General features: G+C 42.1%; 2 protein-coding genes across 5 annotated transcripts in view; one reads left to right on the top strand and one right to left on the bottom strand.

The window, feature by feature from the left end:
* The window catches only part of LOC118378685 (ribosomal protein S6 kinase alpha-5-like), a 57,398-nt gene extending 40,305 nt beyond the window's left edge, over positions 1-17,093 (bottom strand). For all 4 annotated transcript variants that reach the window (XR_008092649.1, XM_052496605.1, XM_052496606.1 and 1 more), the window contains exon 1: positions 16,842-17,093. Coding sequence is in view for 3 of the 4 variants with exons in the window: in XM_052496605.1 (XP_052352565.1) it covers positions 16,842-16,911 (70 nt within the window). In the remaining variant the exon portion in view is untranslated. The remainder of the gene's footprint in view (positions 1-16,841) is intronic.
* Positions 17,094-17,653: 560 nt separating this feature from the next.
* LOC118378688 (zinc transporter 1-like) lies at positions 17,654-20,506 on the top strand. The gene is made up of 2 exons (XM_035765669.2): positions 17,654-18,567; positions 19,311-20,506. Exons 1-2 carry the CDS (start codon positions 17,820-17,822, stop codon positions 20,237-20,239), a joined length of 1,677 nt encoding a protein of 558 aa, XP_035621562.2. The 5' UTR covers positions 17,654-17,819; the 3' UTR covers positions 20,240-20,506.
* Positions 20,507-22,003: the final 1,497 nt, after the last annotated feature.

The following is a 22,003-nucleotide window of genomic DNA, read 5'->3' as shown; positions in this document are numbered from 1 at the left end:
TTGTCAGCTCGGGGGATCCAATCTTGCAACCTTACAGTTAACTAGTCCAACGCTCTAACCACCTGCCGCTCATTGCACTCCACGAGGAGCCTGCCTGTTACGCGAATGCAGTAGAAGACAAGGTAAGTTGCCAGGTAGCATTAAACTTATCTTATAAAAAACAATCAATCAATCATAATCACTAGTTATAACTACACATGGTTGATGATATTACTAGTTTATCTAGCGTGTCCTGGGTTGCATATATTCGATGCAATGCTGGGGGATGATTTAACAATTTGCGAAAAAAAGCACAATCGTTGGACGACTGTACCGAACCATAAACACCAACGCCTTTCTTAAAATCAATACACAGAATTATATATTTTTAAATCTGCATATTTAGCGAAAAGAAATCCAGGTGAAATTGTGTCATTTCTCTTGCGTTCATTGCACGCAGAGTCAGGGTATATGCAACAGTTTGGGTAGCCTGGCTCTCTGCGAACTAATTTGCCAGAATTCTACGTAATTATAACATAACATTGAAGGTTGTGCAATGTAACAAGAATATTTAGACTTAGGGATGCCACCCGTTAGATAAAATACTGAACGGTTCCGTATTTCACTGAAATAATAAACGTTTTGTTTTTGAAATTATAGTTTCCGGATTCTACCATATTAAATGACCTGAGGCTCGTAATTCTGTGTGTTATTATGTTATAATTAAGTCTATGATTTGATAGAGCAGTCTGACTGAGCGATGGTAGGCAGCAGCAGGCTCGTAAGCATTCATTCAAACAGCACTTTCGTGAATTTTTCCAGCAGCTCTTCGCAAGCACAGCGCTGTTTATGACTTCAAGTCTATCAGCTTAATAGCTGGTGTAACCATGTGAAATGGCTAGCTAGTTAGCTGGGTGTGCGCTAATAGCATTTCAAATGTCACCCGCTCTGAGACTTGGAGTAGTTATTCCCCTTGCTCTGCAAGGGCCGCGGCTTTTGTGGAGCGATGGGTAATGCAGCTTCGAGTCTGGCTGTTGTCGATGTGTTCCTGGTTTGAGCCCAGGTAGGGGCGAGGAGAGGGATGGAAGCTATACTGTTACACTGGCAATACTAAAGTGCCTATAAGAACATCCAATAGTCAAAGGTATATGAAATACAAATGATATAGAGAGATATAGTCCTATAAATACTATATTAACTACAACCTAAAACCTCTTACCTTGGAATATTGAAGTCTCATGTTGAAAGGAACCACCAACTTTAATATGTTCTCATGTTCTGAGCATGGTACATATTGCACTTTTACTTCTCCAACGCTTTTTTGTTGCATTATTTAAACCAAATTGAACATGTTCCATAATTTTTTGGAAGCTAAATTGATTTTTATTGGTGTATTATTATATTAAGTTAAAATAAGTGTTCATTCAGTATTGTTGTAATTGTCATTATTACAAATAAATAAATAAATAAAATAAATAAAAATGGCACATTAATCGGCATTGGCTGTTTTGGCCCTCCAATAATCGGTATCAGCGTTGAAAAATCATAATCGGTCGACCTCTAGTACACATGCATATACATACACACACTCTCATTCAAATGCACACGTGCACATACACGGACACACCCACAGGTAAATAGTGCCATACATGCACTCAAACATATTAATTTGGCCTTGCTGTTATGATTTTTGTTGTCCTTGATGTCTTTGTTGTTTTTTGCATTGTTGTTTTCTGTTTTCATTTGTCTTCTCTTTTTTCTCTTTGTGTTCATTTTGTTGGTGCATGTGGGTGGGGGGGGCTTTTGGGGGTGGAATATATATTTTTTAATTATTGCTATTATTCATTTTTTTTCTGAGGGGTGGCTCGGATGTTTGAGGGTCAGCTCATGGGGAACTGTGGGGGGGATCTTAGAGGGCTGGCGGTTGGGAGCTTGGGCCGGTGGCTGATGGATCCCTGGTTCAGGTCCCTGTTTTTTGCCCTTGTAGGGGGATCTGTCAACGTGCCCTTGAGTGGGGCGTTGATCCTGGTAGCTTCTGTGTGTCGCTCTGGATGGGAGTCCGTTAGATGACTAACGTGATGTAGTTGTTGAGCGGCTTCACTGCAAGTATATTGTATGATTTAAACATTCAATAAAAACATTCAATAAAAAAATATATATAAAAAGGAAGATAAGCTTAGGCTTAGCCCTAGAGAGACCAAGGGAAACAGAGATATGCCGGCACCATGTTCCCATTTCTTTATCAAAGAAGCTACTACTGCCCTACAGATATGGGCATACAGAAGGAGACTAATTCAAACATTTTCAATAAGAACATTTTTTTATAAAGATAAGCATTATATTGTTAGATTAAAGGAGTAACTCCGGTAGGCCTAAACCAGGGCCATTCAACTGCCGGCACGCGAGCCGGATCCGGCCCGTTTATTAAGGTACACTGGCCATTTGATTAATTCTGAACATTAACAAAAGACCTGCAAACATATCCCGGACAGAATCCACTATTGTGGTTGTCTTTAGTGTGGTTTCCAATGTTTTTTTAGCACCTACGTTGATTATTTATTCGGTTTAAGCTACAAAATATTATGACCCCATTCCTGAAAGCTACGACTCTCTCCATTTTCCTCTCTGATGCTCACAAGGACTTTTTTAGAAAGGATTGTGACAAAATAAATGCACCTAATGACTGAGGGAAATTAAATGCATACTTCCTTCAGACTGGAATTTGGCATTACCTGACTTGACATATTTGTATTATTTATTGAGATGCTCAGATGTCAGATGATTTTAAAATTACTTTTAAGAAGCTTTTAATAATTGTTTAAATAAATAAAAAGTGAGCGTTGAGGTTTTCACTTTTCAATGATCATCACATTTTTGGGGTTGCACCTCGACTCACATTGGTTGAGCGCCCTCTCCTAATTACTTTTAGCAACATTTATATTTTAAGAAAAGTGGTATTGGTGTGTGTGCATTGCTTTTTTATTTATACAGTTCTTCCAAAGAATAATCGCATGTGGAAAATGCCCCCTTGTATTTAACCTTTTTTATTTTTATTTATATATATTTTTTTTACATCTGGCCCCAAGTAAGAATATTTGTATGTACTATATATCCCCATTAGCTTCTGTTACAGGTAACTCTCGATTCACAATATTGCAGGGGCTATAGTTGAATAACTCAGGGCTACAGTTGAATAGCCCTGGCGTAAAACCATTATTTTACACCTGTTGGAGTCAGTTGGCGCACCATTGCACACTGCCTTCATAGAGCTGCAGTATCTACTTGTAAGCCTACTAATAGCCATACAATATCAAACATTCACAAAATTGTAACTTTATTAGGGAAATATCAAAAAGTAAGTCAATTCATTATTTATAGGGAAATGTGAACAGGTATTGCAGAATTAAATTACGTTTTGCATCTTTGGTTCTTCCTTTTCATGGTTTGAGTGCAAGTAGCCAGATAGACCTAGCGGTAATTATATTATATTGCGGCAAACATTACATTTGGAACTTCATTTGGCCAAAGAAAATGTCTCAAAATAATGAAACAAAACAATTGTTGCACGGTGCCCCCAGCCGGACAACTTTCTCATAGCTTCTGAAGGGAAATGCTGTAGGAATGCTCAATCGGTGTCGCTCATTCAGCCGACAAAGTTTCAACCGGTTTTCCCCATTAAGCAGCGAGTCGGAGTCTGAGGCCGAGCCTTCTCTTGTCTCTACTCCTCCCGTTACGGGGTCTGAGACGCCGAAGCTTCCCACCATTAGCTCTAACAAATTGAAAACCCTAGTCATTGGCGACTCCATTACCCGCAGTAGACTTAAAACTAATCATCCAGCGATCATACACTGTTTACCAGGGGGCAGGGCTACCGACGTTAAGGCTAATCTGAAGATGGTGCTGGCTAAAGCTAAAACTGGCGAGTGTAGAGAGTATAGAGATATTGTTATCCACGTCGGCACCAACGATGTTAGGATGAAACAGTCAGAGGTCACCAAGCGCAACATAGCTTCTGCGTGTAAATAAGCTAGAAAGATGTGTCGGCATCAAGTAATTGTCTCTGGCCCCCTCCCAGTTAGGGGGAGTGATGAGCTCGACAGCAGTCTCATAACTCAATCGCTGGTTGAAATCGCTGCCCCTCCCAAAAGATAGAATTTGTAGATAATTGGCCATCTTTCTGGGACTCACCCACAAACAGGACCAAGCCTGGCCTGCTGAAGAGTGATGGACTCCATCCTAGCTGCAGGGGTGCTCTCATCTTATCTACCAACATAGACAGGGCTCTAACTCCTCTAGCTCCACAATGAAATAGGGTGCATGCAAGCCAGGCAACAGGCTGTTAGCCAGCCTGCCAGCTTAGTAGAGTCTGCCACCAGCACAGTCAGTGTAGTCAGCTCAGCTATCCCCATTGAGACAGTGTCTGTGCCTCGACCTAGGTTGGGCAAAACTAAACATGGCGTTGTTCACCTTAGCAATCTCACTAGGATAAAGACCTCCTCCATTCCTGCCATTATTGAAAGAGATCGTGATACCTCACATCTCAAAATAGGGCTACTTAATGTTAGATCCCTTACTTCAAAGGCAGTTATAGTCAATGAACTAAAACACTGATCATAATCTTGATGTGATTGGCCTGACTGAAACATGGCTTAAGCCTGATGAATTTACTGCGTTAAATGAAGCCTCACCTCCTGGTTACACGAGTGACCATATCCCCCGGGCATCCCGCAAAGGCGGAGGTGTTGCTAACATTTACGATAGAAGATTTCAATTTACAAAATAAAAATTACATTTTTCGTCTTTTGAGCTTCTCGTCATGAAATCTATGCAGCCTACTCAATCAATTTTTATAGCTACTATTTACAGGCCTCCTGGGCCATATACAGCGCTCCTCATTGAGTTCCCTGAATTCCTATCGGACCTTGTAGTCATAGCGGATAATATTCTAATTTTTGGTGACTTTAATATTCACATGGAAAAGTCCACAGACCTACTCCAAAAGGCTTTCAGAGCCATCATCGACTCACTGTCTCTGGACCTACTCACTGTCACAGTCATACTCTGGACCTAGTTTTGTCCCATGGAATAAATGTTGTGGATCTTAATGTTTTTCCTCATAATCCTGGACTATCGGACCACCATTTTATTATGTTTGCAATTGCAACAAATAATCTGCTCAGACCCCAACCAAGGAGCATCAAAAGTCGGGAAATAAAAATTCACAGACAACACAAAGATTCCTTGATGCCCTTCCAGACTCCCTCTGCCTACCAAAGGACGTCAGAGGACAAAAATCAGTTAACCTCCTAACTGAGGAACTCAATTTAACCTTGCGCAATACCCTAGATGCAGTTGCACCACTAAAAACTAAAAACATTTCTCATAAGAAACTAGCTCTCTGGTATACAGAAAATACACGAGCTCTGAAGCAATCTTCCAGAAAATTGGAACGGAAATGGCGCCACACCAAAATGGAAGTCTTCCGACTAGCTTGGAAGGACGGTACCGTGCAGTACCGAAGAGCCCTTACTGCTGCTCGATCATCCTATTTTTCTAACTTAATTGAGGAAAATAAGCAATCCGAAATGTATTTTTATTCTGTCGCAAAGCTAACTAAAAAGCAGCATTCCCCAAGTGAGGATGGCTTTCACTTCAGCAGTAATACAATTCATGAACTTCTTTGAGGAAAAGATCATGATTATTAGGAAGCAATTATTCCTTCAGTTGAGTTGTCCTGAGTCCGCACAACTCTACCAGGACCTAGAATCAAGAGAGACACTCAAATGATTTAGTACTATATCTCTTGACACAATGATGAAAATAATCATGGCCTCTAAACCTTCAAGCTGCATACTGGACCCTATTCCAACTAAACTACTGAAAGAGCTGCTAAACGGCTCTCTATCCACCTGATGTGTACCAAACTCACTAAAAGTGGCAGTAATAAAGCTTCTCTTGAAAAAGCCAAACATTGACCCAGAAAATATAAAAAACTATCGGCCTTATTTCAAATCTTCCATTCCTCTCAACATTTTTAGAAAAGGCTGTTGCGCATCAACTCACTGCCTTCCTGAAGACAAACAATTTATACGAAATGCTTCAGTCTGGTTGTAGACCCCATCATAGCACTGAGACTGCACTTGTGAAGGTGGTAAATTACCTTTTAATGGCATCAGACCGAGGCTCTGCATCTGTCCTCGTTCTCCAAGACCTTAGTGCTACTTTTGATACTATCGATCACCACATTCTTTTGGAGAGATTGGAAACCCAAATTGATCTACACGGACAAGTTCTGGCCTGGTTTAGATCTTATCTGTCGGAAAGATATCAGTTTGTCTCTGTGAATGGTTTGTCCTCTGACAAATCAACTGTAAATTTCGGTGTTCCTCAAGGTTCCGTTTTAAGACCACTATTATTTTCACTATATATTTTACCTCTTGGGGATGTCATTCGAAAACATAATGTTAACTTTCACTGCTATGCGGATGACACACAGCTGTACATTTCAATGAAACATGGTGAAGCCCCAAAATTGCCCTCGCTAGAAGTCTGTGTTTCAGACATAAGGAAGTGGATGGCTGCAAACGTTCTACTTTTAAACTCGGACAAAACAGAGATACTTGTTCTAGGTCCCAAGAAACAAATATATCTTCTGTTGAATCTGACAATGAATCTTAATGGTTGTACAGTCGTCTCAAATAAAACTGTGAAGGACCTCGGCGTTACTCTGGACCCTGATCTCTCTTTTGACGAACATATCAAGACTGTTTCAAGGACTGCTTTTTTCCATCTACGTAACATTGCAAAAATCAGAAACTTTCTGTCCAAAAATGATGCAGAAAATTAATCCATGCTTTTGTTACTTCTAGGTTAGACTACTGCAATGCTCTACTTTCCGGCTACCTGGATAAAGCACTAAATAAACTTCAGTTAGTGCTAAATACGGCTGCTAGAATCCTGACTAGAACCAAAAAATTTGATCATATTACTCCAAGTGCTAGCCTCCCTACACTGGCTTCCTGTTAAGGCAAGGGCTGATTTCAAGGTTTTACTGCTAACCTACAAAGTATTACATGGGCATGCTCCTACCTATCTCTCTGATTTGGTCCTGCCGTACATACCTACACGTACGCTACAGTCACAAGACGCAGACCTCCTAATTGTCCCTAGAAATTCTAAGCAGACAACTGGAGGCAGGGCTTTCTCCTATAGAGCTCCATTTTTATGGAATGGTCTGCCTACTCATGTAAGAGACGCAAACTCGGTCTCAACCTTTAAATCTTTACTGAAGACTCATCTCTTCAGTGGGTCATATGATTGAGTGTAGTCTGGCCCAGGAGTGGGAAGGTGAACGGAAAGGCTCTGGAGCAACAAACCACCCTTGCGGTCTCTGCCTGGCCAGTTCCCCTCTTTCTACTGGGACTCTTTGCCTCTAACCCTATTACAGGGGCTGAGTCACTGGCTTACTGGTGCTCTTTCATGATGTCACTAGGAGGGATGCGTCACTTGAGTGGGTTGGGTTGTGCCGTGGCGGAGATCTTTGTGGGTTATACTCAGCCTTGTCTCAGAATGATAAGTTGGTGGTTGAAGATATCCCTCTTGTGGTGTAGGGGCTGTGCTTTGGCAAAGTGGGCTGGGTTATATCCTTCCTATTTGGCCCTGTCCGGGGGTATCATCGGATGGGGCCACAGTGTCTCCTGACCCCTCCTGTCTCAGCCTCCAGTATTTATGCTGCAGTAGTTTATGTGTCGGGGGGCTAGGGTCAGTTTGTTTTATCTGGAGCACTTCTCCTGTCTTATCCGGTGTCCTGTGTGAATTTAAGTATGCTCTCTCTTTCTTTCTCTCTCTCAGATGACCTGAGCCCTAGGACCATGCCTCAGGACTATCTGGCATGATGACTCCTTGCTGTCCCCAGTCCACCTGGCTGTGCTGCTGCTCCAGTTTCAACTGTTCTGCCTGCGGCTATGGAATCCTTACCTGTTCACCGGACGTGCTACCTGTCCCAAACCTGCTGTTTTCAACTCTCTAGAGACAGCAGGATTGGTAGAGATACTCTGAATGATCGGCTATGAAAAGCCAACTGACATTTACTCCTGAGGTGCTGACTTGCTGCACCCTCGACAACTACTGTGATTATTATTATTTGACCATGCTGGTCATTTATGAGAATTTGGACATCTTGGCCATGTTCTGTTATAATCTCCACCCGGCACAGCCAAAAGAGGACTGGCCACCCCTCATAGCCTGGTTCCTCTCTAGGTTTCTTCCTAGGTTTTGGCCTTTCTAGGGAGTTTTTCCTAGCCCCCGTGCTTCTACACCTGCATTGCTTGCTGTTTAGGGTTTTAGGCTGGGTTTCTGTACAGCACCGAGATATCAGCTGGTGTACAAAGGGCTATATAAATAAATTGGATTTGATAAACTAATGATAAATACAAAGTTCTAACTTAATTTAGCCAATGAAATTGTCTCAACAAAATTAAACAAAACACTTTTTTAATATTTAAAGAACTGGTGTACGCTGTGTCGGCAGGATAGAACAGCAGTTTCTGATAAGACAAGGGGCGGCGGACTATTTATTTTTGTAAATAACAGCTGAGGCACGATATCTAAGGAAGTCTGTAAGTTTTGCTGAAGACCACACTATCTACCTAGAGAGTTTATCTGTATATTTCGTAGCCGTTTACATACCACTACAGACTTATGCTGTCACGAAGACCGCACTCAATGAGCTGTATTCCACCATAAGCAAACAGGAAAACGCTCACCCAGATAAGTAGCTCCTAGTGGCCAGGGACTTTTAATGCAGGGAAACTTAAATCCATTTTACCAAATTTCTATCAGCATGTTAAACGTGCAACCAGAGGGGGAAAAAACTGGACCACCTTTACCCCACACACAGACGCATACAAAGCTTTCCCTCGCCCTCCATGCGGCAAATCTGACCATAATTCTATCCTCCTGATTACTGCTTACAAGCAAAAATTTAAGCAGGAAGCACCAGTGACTAGGTCAATAAAAAGTGATCAGATGAAGCAGATGTTAAGCTAGAGGAATGTTTTGTTAGCACAGACTGGAATATGTTCCGGGATTCCTCCGATGGCTTTGAGGAGTACACCACATCAGTCATTGGCTTCATTAATAAGTGCATCGTTGACATCATCCCCACAGTGACTGTACGTATATACCCAAACCAGAAGCCATGGATTACAGGCAACATCCGCACTGAGCTAAAAGCTAGAGCTGCCACTTTCAAGGAGCGGGACTTTAACCTATGCCCTCCGACGATTCATCAAACAGGCAAAGCGTCATTACAGGACAAAAATCGAACTGCACCTGCTCTGATGCTCGTCGGATGTGGCAGGGCTTGCAAACCATTACAGACTACAAAGGGAAGCACAGCCGAGAGCTGCCCAGTGACACGAGCCTACCAGATGAGCTAAACTACTTCTGTGCTAGCTTCAAGGAAAATAACACTGAAAATGCATGAGAGCACCAGCTGTTATGGAAGACTGTGTGATCACGCTCTCCGCAGCCGATGTAAGTAAGACCTTTAAAACCTGTTAAGCCTACCCCTACTTTTTCGAACATTCTGTTAAAAATCGCGCAACATTTCAGCGTCCTGCTACTCATGCCAGGAATATAGTATATGCATATGATTAGTATGTGTGGATAGAAAACACTCTGACGTTTCTAAAACTGGTTAAATCACGGCTGTGACTATAACAGACCCTGTGTTTCATCGAAAAGTGCAAGAAAAACTGATCACCGAAAACTGGGAAAAATATCCATGCGCCACTTGCATGTATTGTCTATGGGAAACCAAATTACATGGGGCTGAGATTGCAAGACCTACAGCTTCCACACGATGTCGCCAGTCTTGTCAATTGCCTGGGCTTTGTTTCTTGGTCAAACGAGTAAGAGAGAGCCCATTCCTTCCGGTCTCCGACAGGATGTTTTGGCAGAGAAATTTCCCACCATGATTTTAAGACGTGGAGCTATTGAATACACATCGCCTCGTGATCAATTTGATAGATTATTAACGTTTACTAATACCTAAAGTTGGATTACAAAAGTGTTTTGTGAAAGTTTATCGTCAACTTTTTTAATTTTAAAAAATGACGTTGAGTTTTAAAACGCTGTTTTTTCCTGGATCACACACTTTTCATAGATCGATATTTAGGGACCGATTTAATCGAAAAAAAGACCCAATAGTGATGTTTATGGGACATCTAGGAGTGCCAACAAAGAAGCTCGTCAAAGGTAATAAATGTTTTATATTTTATTTCTGCGTTTTGTGTAGCGCCAGCTATGCTAATTATTTTGTTTACGTCCCCTTCAGGTATTTCGGGGTGTTGCATGCTATCAGATAATAGCTTCTCATGCTTTCGCCGAAAAGCATTTAAAAAATCTGACTTGATGGCTGGATTCACAACGAGTGTAGCTTTAATTCAGTACACTGCATGTGTGTTTTAATGAACGTTTGAGTTTTAACGAGTGCTATTAGCATTTAGCGTAGCGCATTTGCATTTCCAGATGGCTAGATGGCACGCCTGCGTGTCGGGTGCGCTTAAGAGGTTAAACAGGTCAACATTCACAAGGCCTGAGGGCCAGACGGATTACTAGGACGTGTACTGTGAGCATGCGCTGACCAACTGGCAAGTGTCTTCACTGACATTTTCAACCTCCCCCTGTCCGAGTCTGTAACACCAACATGTTTTAAGCAGCCACCATAGTCCCAGTGCCCAAGAACACTAAGGCAACCTGCCAAAATTACTACCGACCCATAGCACTCACATCTGTAGCCATGAAGAGCTTTGAAAGGCTGGTCATGGCTCACATCAACACCATTATCCCAGAAACCCTAGACCCACTTCAATTTGCATACCGCCCTAACAGATCCACAGATTATGCAATCTCTATCGCACTCCACACTTCCCTTTCCCACCTGGACAAAAGGAACACCTATGCGATAATGCTATTCATTGACTACAGCTCAGCATTCAACACCATAGTGTCCTCAAAGTTCATCAATAAGCTAAGGACCCTGGGACTAAACACCTCCCTCTGCAACTGGATCCTGGACTTCCTGACAGGACACCCCCAGGTGGTAAGGGTAGGGAACAACACATCCGCCACAATGATCCTTAACACTGGGGCCCCTCAGGGGTGCATGCTCAGTCCCCTCCTGTACTCCCTGTTCACTCATGACTGCACGACCAGGCACAACTCCAACACCATCATTAAGTTTGCTGATGACACAACAGTGGTAGGCCTGATCACCGACAATGACGAGACAGCCTGTAGGGAGGAGGTCAGAGACCTGGCCGTCTGGTGCCAGGACAACAACCTCTCCCTCAACATGATCAAGACAAAGGAGATGATTGTGGACTACAGGAAAATGAGGACCGAGCACGCCCCCATTCTCATCGACAGGGCTGTAGAGGAGCAGGTTGAAAGCTTCAAATTTCTTGGTGTCCACATGACCAACAAACTAACATGGTCCAAGCACACCAAGACAATCATGAAGAGGGCACGACAAAAACTATTCCCCCTCAGGAGACTGAAAAGATTTGGCATGGGTCCTCAGATTCTCAAAAGGTTCTACAGCTGCACCATCGAGAGCATCCTGACTAGTTGCATCACTGCCTGGTATGGCAACTGCTCGGCCTCCGACCGCTAGGCACTACAGAGGGTAGTGCGTATGGCCGGCCCAGTACATCACTGTAGCAAAGCTTCCTGCCATCCATGACCTCTATACCAGGCGGTGTCATAGGAAGGGCCGTAAAAATTGTCAAAGACTCCAGCCACCATAGTCATAGACTGTTCTCTCTGCTACCGCACGGCAGGTAGTACCCGGAGCTCCAAGTCTAGGTCCAAGAGGCTTTTAACCTCTTGCTCCTACCTGGCACGCAGGCGTCCCATCTAGAGCTCTGGAAATGCAAATGCGCTACGCTAAATGCTAATAGTATTAGTTAAAACTCAAACATTCATTAAAATACACATGCAGGGTATTGAATTAAAGCTACACTCGTTGTGAATCCAGGCAACAAGTCAGATTTTTAAAATGCTTTTCGGCGAAAGCATGAGAAGCTATTATCTGATAGCATGTAACACCACAAAAGACCCGCAGGGGACGTAAACAAAATAATTAGCATATTCGGCGCTACACAAACCGCACAATACAATATAAAACATTCATTACCTTTGACCATCTTCTTTGTTGGCACTCCTAGATGTCCCATAATCACTATTGGGTCTATTTTTCGATTATCCACACATACTAATCATATGCATATACTATATTCCTGGCATGAGTAGCAGGGCGCTGAAATGTTGCGCGATTTTTAACAGAATGTTCGAAAAAGTAGAGGGTAGACTGAAGAGGTTAAACAGCTTATACCCATAAGCCATAAGACTCCTGAACATCTAGTCAAATGGCTACCCAGACTATTTGCATTGCCCCCCCCCCCAAAACCATATTTTACACTGCTGCTACTCTGTTGTTGTTATCTATGCATAGTCACTTGCATAGTCACAATAACTCTACCTACATGTACATATTACCTCAATTACTTTGACTAACCAGTGCCCCCACACATTGACTCTGTACCGGTACCCCCCTGTATATAGTCTTGCTATTGTTATTTTACAGTTGCTATTTAATTACTTGTTATTTTTAATTCTTGTTAGTTATTTTTATTTTTTAACTGCATTGTTGGTTAGGGGCTCGTAAGTAAGCATTTCACTGAAAGGACACCTGTTGTATTCAGAGCATGTGACTAATACAATTTGATTTGATTCTTAAATAGGCCTTCAATAATAACAATAATGATATACAATAATAATAATGAGAAAACAAATGATAATAAATATGAAAACAAAAAAACAAAAAATTGCTTCAAACCTGAATATCGAGTTGCATACAGTCTACTTGACAGCACCAATGTTCTTCTCATCTTTGTCCAATACAATATTAAAACTTGTCCCCACGGAGGTCATTTCCCTTGCTGGCTTCTGTTTACTATACTCTTTCTAACTTTTGTTTTACTTCAATAAAAAAGGCTTCCATCATCGCAAACAACAGTAGCCAAGGCTCCTTTCACTTTTTTATTTTATTTCACCTTTATTTAACCAAGTAGGCCAGTTGAGAACAAGTTCTCATTTACAACTGCGACCTGACCAAGATAAAGCATAGCAGTGTGAACAGACAACACAGAGTTACACATGGAGTAAACAATTAACAAGTCAATAACACAGTAGAAAAAAAGAGTGTCTATATACATTGTGTGCATAAGGCATGAGGAGGTAGGCGAATAATTACAATTTTGCAGATTAACACTGGAGTGATAAATGATCAGATGGTCATGTACAGGTGGAGATATTGGTGTGCAAAAGAGCAAAAAAGTAAATAAATAAAAACAGTATGGGGATGAGGTAGGTAAAATTGGGTGGGCTATTTACCGATAGACTATGTACAGCTGCAGCGATCGGTTAGCTGCTCAGATAGCAGATGTTTGAAGTTGGTGAGGGAGATAGAAGTCTCCAACTTCAGCGATTTTTGCAATTCGTTCCAGTCACAGGCAGCAGAGAACTGGAACGAAAGGCAGCCAAATGAGGTGTTGGCTTTAGGGATGATCAGTGAGATACACCTGCTGGAGCGCGTGCTATGGGTGGGTGTTGCCATCGTGACCAGTGAACTGAGATAAGGCGGAGCTTTACCTAGCATGGACTTGTAGATGACCTGGAGCCAGTGGGTCTGGCGACGAATATGTAGCGAGGGCCAGCCGACTACAGCATACAGGTCGCAGTGGTGGGTGGTATAAGGTGCTTTAGTAACAAAACGGATGGCACTGTGATAAACTGCATCCAGTTTGCTGAGTAGAGTGTTGGAAGCTATTTTGTAGATGACGTCGCCAAAGTCGAGGATCGGTAGGATAGTCAGTTTTACTAGGGTAAGTTTGGCGGTGTGAGTGAAGGAGGCTTTGTTGTGGAATAGAAAGCTGACTCTAGATTTGATTTTAGATTGGAGATGTTTGATATGAGTCTGGAAGGAGAGTTTACAGTCTAGCCAGACACCTAGGTACTTATTGATGTCCACATATTCAAGGTCGGAACCATCCAGGGTGATAATGCTAGTCGGGCGTGCGGGTGCAGGCAGCGAACGGTTGAAAAGCATGCATTTGGTTTTACTAGCGTTTAAGAGCAGTTGCAGGCCAAGGAAAGAGTGTTGTATGGCATTGAAGCTCACAGGTGTGCCTTGTTAAAAGTTCACTTGTGGAAGTTCTTTCCTTCTTAATGTGTTTGAGCCAATCAGTTGTGTTGTGGGGTGGTATACAGAAGATAGCCCTATTTGGTAGAAGACCAAGTCCATATTATGGTAAAAGACCAAGTCCATATTATTCATATTAAAGCTCTATGATGAAACTAGCTCTCATGAGGAACGCCACAGGAATGGAAGACCCAGAGTTACCTCTAATGAACTTATCCTCTGCAGCAGAGTTACCAGCCTCAGAAATGTCAAAGTTCAAGTAGCAGACACATCTCAACATCAACTGTAGAAAATAGTAAAAATAAAGAAAAACCCTTGAATGAGTAGGTGTATATTTTTCATTTTTTGTGTAGATTCTTGTCTTTTTTCTTTCTTTTTTAAAAAACATTTAAATCAATTTTAATCCCACTTTCTAACACAAACTGTGAAGAAATCCAAGGGGTCTCAGTACTTTTGCAAGGCACTGTATATTTTGTGGGGACTTGAGTCCTCGGCCGATCCTTAAAATCAACACAAGACTCATACAAACATATGACCCACAGGTTGATGATGATCATTAAAGGCAAGGCCAGAGTTATAAACTGGGAAGCCACCTGGTGTATTAGAACAGAACATGTGTGATGCAACTTCACCCATTAAAACAACATTCAAGGACAGGGCACATTGTAACAAAATAGGCTAAATGGCCCATGCTACAGCAATCCTTCCTATCTAAAGCAGAAAACAGACACAGCTGTGAGCGAGAAAAAAAAAACTATTTTCAGCCAGACAATTTATTTCTCTCTCTTCAACGCCCCTGTTTTGAAAACACTTGATTTATTTATTATGCCTCCTGGGTTCCTGCATGACAACTTCTTTCTGTGTTTTTACAGCTGGCTAAAGCATTGGTACCAACTAAACTGACCTCTAATCTAGAACAGGGGCATGTTATATTCAGACACAGCCTGGAATAGATCACTACACTTTGCATGCAGATATCAACAATGATGGCTGATAGTGCTTTGTGCACATACAGATTAAGGAGAGGGGAGGGGAGCGAGAGAGAGAGAGAGAGAGAAGAGAGAGAGAGAGAGAGAGAGAGAGGAAGAGAGAGAGAGAGAGAGAGAGAGAGAGAGAGAAGAGAGAGAGAGAGAGAGAGAGAGAGAGAGAGAGAGAGAGAGAGAGAGAGAGATCAACAATGTTGGCTACTAATGCTTTGTGCACAAACACATTAAGGGGAGGGGGAGAGAGAGAGATCAACAATGATTGCTACTAATGCTTTGTGCACAAACACATTAAGGGCAGAGAGAGAGCGGGAGCAAGCGAGAGATAGAAAGACAGGAAAGATAAGAGAGAGGAGAGATAAGAGATAGAGACAGGGAGAGGTGAGAGAGGGAGGCTTGTTTTTAGCCTTATCCTAATAAACCCATGCACATCACTCTCACAGTGTGGACTGCTGCTCAGCTAAGAAATGGCTCAGCAATAATGCTGAGGCTGCATAGTGCTGAGATTGAGCTAGCATCGTAGATAGATATTTGGCAGCAATGGGGCCACCTTCCTATCTAGAGGAAACAGAATGATGTGCCTCGAGAACCTCACAGGGACACGCATCCTCTATTTATCTTGTTTAATTGGAGTGCATGTGTGTTACTTGGATGGATGCATTGGTGGTGCAGTGCCCTTCACTAGACAGGCTTTCCTCAGAGGGCTGTTTTTTACTTTACAGTCGCAAGCTTTGGAAAATGCTGTAATTAAGTATTCATATGTATATTGGATCATGGATATGACTATCAATTAATAGTAATTACACTGTCAAGCATTTTATTGGGCATAATCAGAGTAACATCACATGAAGCTAATAAAGATGACATTCTTAGTAGCAACAGAAAACAGTTCAATTTTACTTGCAATAAATTACTACATCGTGACATCCTCCAAAATGCTTGATGGGGTGGGATAATGGAAACTTGAAAGACAGACAGGGCAGTGTATGCAACAACTGAAGATGCAACTCACATGACAGGTCTCACTCAAGGTTCTCTCGCCTGACATCCATGGAATAATGACAGCCGAACAAAACAACCACCATGGCGGAAAACAAGTCGCGAATAGGCATATTACCTACTACTGTTATGTAACTACCGCAACGAATGGAAAACAGGCTTACACATACAGCTAGCTAGCAAACATGAGCTATTGGCCAACACTCCCCTGTCAAGCACTCGTCGGTCTTCTTCTTCTAACGTTAGCTAATGTTTGATGTTTTGTACTTGTCATTTTGTGGACTGAATGATAACTAATGTCACAGTTTTGAAACATGAGCCTGCATGGTGACGGTCACGTTAACTTAGTTTGTTTAGCAAATTGCATGGCTTGATACTTTACCTGCCTTTTTTGGATTTGACAGACTGCACTTGCAAATCCCAGCGGCAGAGTAACGTTAGCCAGTGTAGCTAGCTAAATTAGCTAACCGTTGCCATTTCATTAACTAGCTAACCGGTTATTTAGCTAGCTAACGTTAATCACCGTCAGCAAATTTAGTTGCTAGATAAATTAATCTAACATTATTATCTAACGTTAGCTCGTTAGAAATATAGCTAGCTGGACAACTTACCATTTTTCAGCTCATGTTTCACAGTAAACGGTTCACCTTCTCTAGAAGATCCTTCCATCGAAGATGGCATTGTATTCCAAATGTGCCCAACGATACACTTGCTGGCTAGCACATCAGTAACATTACTTAGATAGTTTGAAATTACAGAAACACATGTAGCTAGCTATATTTAGTTTCAATGTGGTGTTGACCAGCTAGCTTTGATTGAAAAAAAATTGGGTTAGCTTGTCAAGCAAAACAAAAATGTGTCAAAACAAGACAGCTTAGAGGGGGAGGGGTAACCACTACTACACCTTCAAGACCAAGCCCCCTTCAGCTGTGATTGGGGTTGCTATGTGGAGTATTAACATCTGATTGGGCCCATTTTGCTATACGTGACCGATAGGCCATACTTCCTGCCCCCTTATTGGTCAAATACTTGACAGCGAATATCTGTGTCCTCCTCCTCCTCACGAGACGAGAGCAACGCCGGCTGGAAATATAGACGAACAGAGAACAGCATCTCAAACATCTCTCGTAGTTGTCTTTTGCCACCACCTTGTGGTGGTGAAATGAAAATAAATGTTGATAATCAACATATAGCCTAACTAAACCCATATGATAGATTGTGTAATTTGTGATTTATACGAACTAACAAATTGAAACTTCATCAAATACTGCAACAAAAAGTGTAATGGATGATTATTGTGGTGCATCAGCTCTCAGCAAACAGCACTAATCCACTTCAGTTGTGTAACATTTTGTATTTTATTTAACCTTTATTTTATCAGGGAGTCTTGACACCAAGGTCTCTTTTACAGATAAACCCCGAATTACGTAAATTACAGAAAATACACGCATCAAAATATAAATGCAAGCAAAAAGAAAAACATGGTCATAAAAAAAACACACATTCATCAGTAATAAGGTCCTCAATCAGGTTTCTGAATTACCCTAGAGGCACCAAAACATCACATTTAAGAACATATAGTTACTAACATGGTTGCATGCCATTTGGTCAATGAAGCACGAGGGAAACAAGCCGTTGCTTCTACAAGTTGCCCCTGGCGACCGGTTTGGTTGCTGTCCAAGGTGCTAGTTTGCCACTACAACTCGCAAGATAGTTTGAAGATACTCGACCAATTTTTGTTCGACTCTTGTATTGCTGCGGTGAAAATGGCTGGGGAACGAAATCGTCTCCGACTGCTCTGCATGCTGTCCATTACTTTTGCGTTTTTCATTGTTGAGGTTGTCGTCAGCCGTATGACTGCTTCCCTGTCAATGCTGTCGTACTCTTTCCATATGCTGCCCGGTGTCATTGCCCTGGTTGTGGCCCTGATTGCTGTGCACTTCTCCGAGAAAACTCAAGCAACGAGTCAAAATACTTTCGGATGGATCAGAGCAGAAGTGATGGGTGCTCTGGTCAACGCCGTATTCCTAACTGCCATGTGCTTTACCATCAGTATTGAGGCAGGCGAGCGGTTCACAGTGCCTCACGAGATTGATAGTCCCGGAGTGGTTATTGGAGTTGGGGCTGCGGGACTTCTTGTAAACTTGCTCGGTCTTTTGTTGTTTCACGAACACGCAGGACACGGTCACTCGCATGGTGGCTCTCGTGGAATTAACACACTTCACAAATCCGAGAGAGTAGGGAGAGAATCCTTTGAAGATGAAACCAGTAAGCCTATCCTGTTTGATTGCAGTCTGAAGACAGGGGATCTCAGAGCAGGTCCAGGAGGAGATCACGGTATGTCTGTTGTATTTACCTTTTCTTCTGTAGTTGTTTGATAATTGTTGCTGTATGAGTAATGTTCTTTGTGATCATCAATTAACACAATGTTTATTGAAGGGAAATGAATACACCACTGTTTAAAGTGATACTTCAGGATTTGGGCAGTGAAGCCATTTATCTACTTGCCCAGAGTCAGATGAACTCGTGGATGGCATTTTTATGTCTCTGCGTGCAGTTTGAAGGACGTTGCTAACTAGCGTTAGCGCAATGACTGGAAGTCTATGGTAACTGCTAGCATGTTAGTTAAAAATCCAACAGAGGTCACAATCCTGCAAATTCATTTGTATTACATTTTTAGTAGACACTCTTATCCAGAGCAACTTACATGAGCAATTAGGGTTAAACACCTTGCTCAAGGGCACATTGAAATATTTTTCACCAGCTCAAGGATTCAAACCAGCAACCTTTTGTTTACTGGCCTATCGCTCTTAACTGCTAAACTACCTGCTGGTCTAATCCGTTGCCCTAATCTGTTTGTAGATGAACACAAGGTAGCCTAATAGTTAGAGGGATAATGAGGGTAGGCATATATAAATGAGAACGTATAGAAGGGTCTTTGTATAAAGGCCTGTATTATTCATCATTCAGGATTCGTATGCTTAGCCTGGGTACCAGTCTATTTGTGTTAACATTCTACTCCTTGTACTCCATGTTATATGTTATCACCAATCAGGTCTTTTATGTTCAATACTCCACAGAAATCCCCAATAAGGACAACCTTGTGGTCCACATGAAGGACATCACCCTGGAGGATTGGAACGAGAGCCATCCTGACTCTGCTTCACAGCTCAACATGCAGGGTGTCTTCCTCCACATGCTGGGTGATGCCCTCGGCTCTGTCATTGTTGTGGTCAACGCTCTCACCTTCACCTATGTGTGGAAGCCTTGCCATGCTGGAGAGACCTGTGTCAACCCATGCTACAACAGCCATGACTACACTGACCACCACCAACAACATGTCAATGTTACACTGATCACCATGCTTGGTAGTAGTACCCAGACTACAGTGCACCTCGCTGGCCCTTGCTGGGTGCTCTACTTCGACCCCACACTCTGCATCATTATGGCGGGCTTCTTACTCTATACCACCTTCCCTCTCCTGAAGGAGTCAGTCCTCATCCTCCTGCAGACTGTTCCGGAACAGATAGACATGCCCCAGCTGCTGGGGAGGCTCAGGGGCCTGGATGGTGTGTTGGCTGTCCACGACCTACACATCTGGCAGCTGGCAGGGAGCAGGATCATTGCCACGGCACACATCAAATGCCTAGACCCAGCTTCCTACATGGATGTGGCCATGCGAATTAAAGGCCTCTTTCATGATGAGGGTATCCATGCCACAACAGTTCAACCAGAGTTTGTTACTGTTAACTTTGAATCTAATATTTACGTCTGTGAGCTGTCCTGTGGGAAGCAGTGTGCCCCGAAGCTGTGCTGTGGAAACTTTGACAGAACAGGACTGGGAGGACATGTTAGAGAAGAGGTTGTTTCTTATCAGTATCACTCAATACAACACGCCAACCTCAACACAACAATCACCCTCTGCAGTGACCATCAAGCTACTGTAACTGCCACGCAGAGCCCCAAGGCTGCCATTTATACAGGGGCAAAATCCTCAGAGTCACAATGAATGTGATTATACATTGGGAACTTGAAACATGGTGAGAGGTTCAATTTAACTTTATATAGTATACTTTGTGCCACAGCAGGAGGCATCGTAAGTGATACTCATCCAACTACATTCCTAGTGTCTGGATATTCTGCCTACTGTGTCTAATGTGAAGCAGTTGGTGCAGACTCAGTGAACAAGTAGTATTACATTCTCTGTGTCGTGTCTGGACTATCATTAAAAGTGAAGACTGTTATTTTATCAAATCAATTCTCTGTGTCGTGTCTGGACTATCATTAAAAGTGAAGACTGTTATTTTATCAAATCAATTCTCTGTGTAATTTAATTACGCGATTAAACTAATCATGTAACTTTAATTAATTAGGAAGTCGGGGCACCATGGAAAAATCATGTTTACAAATTGTCAATTTCCCAAATATAACTCTTCAGATATTTTCATATCTTATCGATTAGTCATTCTCATTAATGTATTATTATTACCTCATCAGTTCTCATTACTGAACGTCACAAACCCTTGAATATCTGCACGAACCCTAGCCTAAATCACGAATCAGCGATATACAAATTGGCATAATTATTTATTTACTAACTAACTAAATAATCACACATAATTACAAAACAAACAAACAGTAGATATCTGGGTTACTACATGATACAAAGAAAAAGTCCCTAGCAGACGAAGCCGATATGACGACTTGGTAGACAAAGGAAGGGTGGGGACTGAGAAAGAGCGGGAAAGACAAAATGAATTCACTACACACAGTTAATAATTGTATTAATTGAAATGCTAATCCTTTGCACATGGACCACCGCTCATTTGAGAATAATTGCAGTGTATATATTTACGCCCGTATGTCGTTGTTGTCTTCTCTGTTGGAATGCGGTCTGTCTGCTGGAGAGTCAATCGACAGAAAGTCTCTGGTTGTGTTCATAATGGATACGCCAGGTGTACCCATGGTGGTCGCATAGAATAGATGTTTCGGCGGTTGTCGGTATTCTTGTCCTAGACTTACATAATTTCCAGCTGCATACTAGTAATTATACGTCTAGGATTTACTCTTATTCTGTAGTGATCAATAGTCTCAGAGTTGAACCATTTCCAGCCGTGTAGCCAAAACTACAGCAGTATGGTCTCCGTGGCCTATAGAGTTTTAGTTATTAACCATTTCAACATGTAGCGTCAGCTCCATATTTTCTGGTCTAATGTAAATTTTGTAGGAAGTGGGTTTAATACTCTGTGGAAGACGCCTAATGTGATGTCTGGTTAACATCACATTACATCTTTTCACAAATGTTTAATCACATACGTTTCATAATATTTTGATGTAAACCTGACTGCTGGGAAATGTACACTTTGAGAGATACAGTTATGTGTGTTTCCTGTCCTTCATGAAATCACCAAATGAAACACTCTTCATGACTGTCCCTTAAGTGTCCACGGACCACTCCCACATTCTTAACAATAGAAATATTGTTTCATTATTCAAACTTTTGATGTCCAAGTGTCTCTCTGTGTTCCACAGTTTACAATCCAATCTCAAACACTACAGAGCATAGAGGCAGTGTATTATATGACCACCATAAAACAGCCGACTTCTGGCTCTCCCCCTCTACGAGAGAGAACATGCTGTAGAGAGGACCCACTGAACATGCTGTCAGAGAGAGGACCTGATCCTTCAGAGAGAGAGTCATGACACTACGAGAGAACATGCTGTAGAGAGGACCCACTGTGACCTGATCCTTCAGATCGTCACAGGAGAGTCA

The sequence above is a fragment of the Oncorhynchus keta genome, chromosome 35 (assembly GCF_023373465.1).
Source record: "Oncorhynchus keta strain PuntledgeMale-10-30-2019 chromosome 35, Oket_V2, whole genome shotgun sequence".
Taxonomy (NCBI): Eukaryota; Metazoa; Chordata; class Actinopteri; order Salmoniformes; family Salmonidae; genus Oncorhynchus; species Oncorhynchus keta.
This window is presented reverse-complemented; position numbering and strand designations above follow the sequence as displayed.

Excerpts from the sequence above, each read along its gene's own strand:
- LOC118378688 (XM_035765669.2), top strand. The coding sequence starts at position 17,820 with ATGGTTGCATGCCATTTGGTCAATGAAGCACGAGGGAAACAAGCCGTT. Across the intron at positions 18,568-19,310 it reads AGGTCCAGGAGGAGATCACG|AAATCCCCAATAAGGACAAC; the intron begins GTATGTCTGTTG and ends AATACTCCACAG.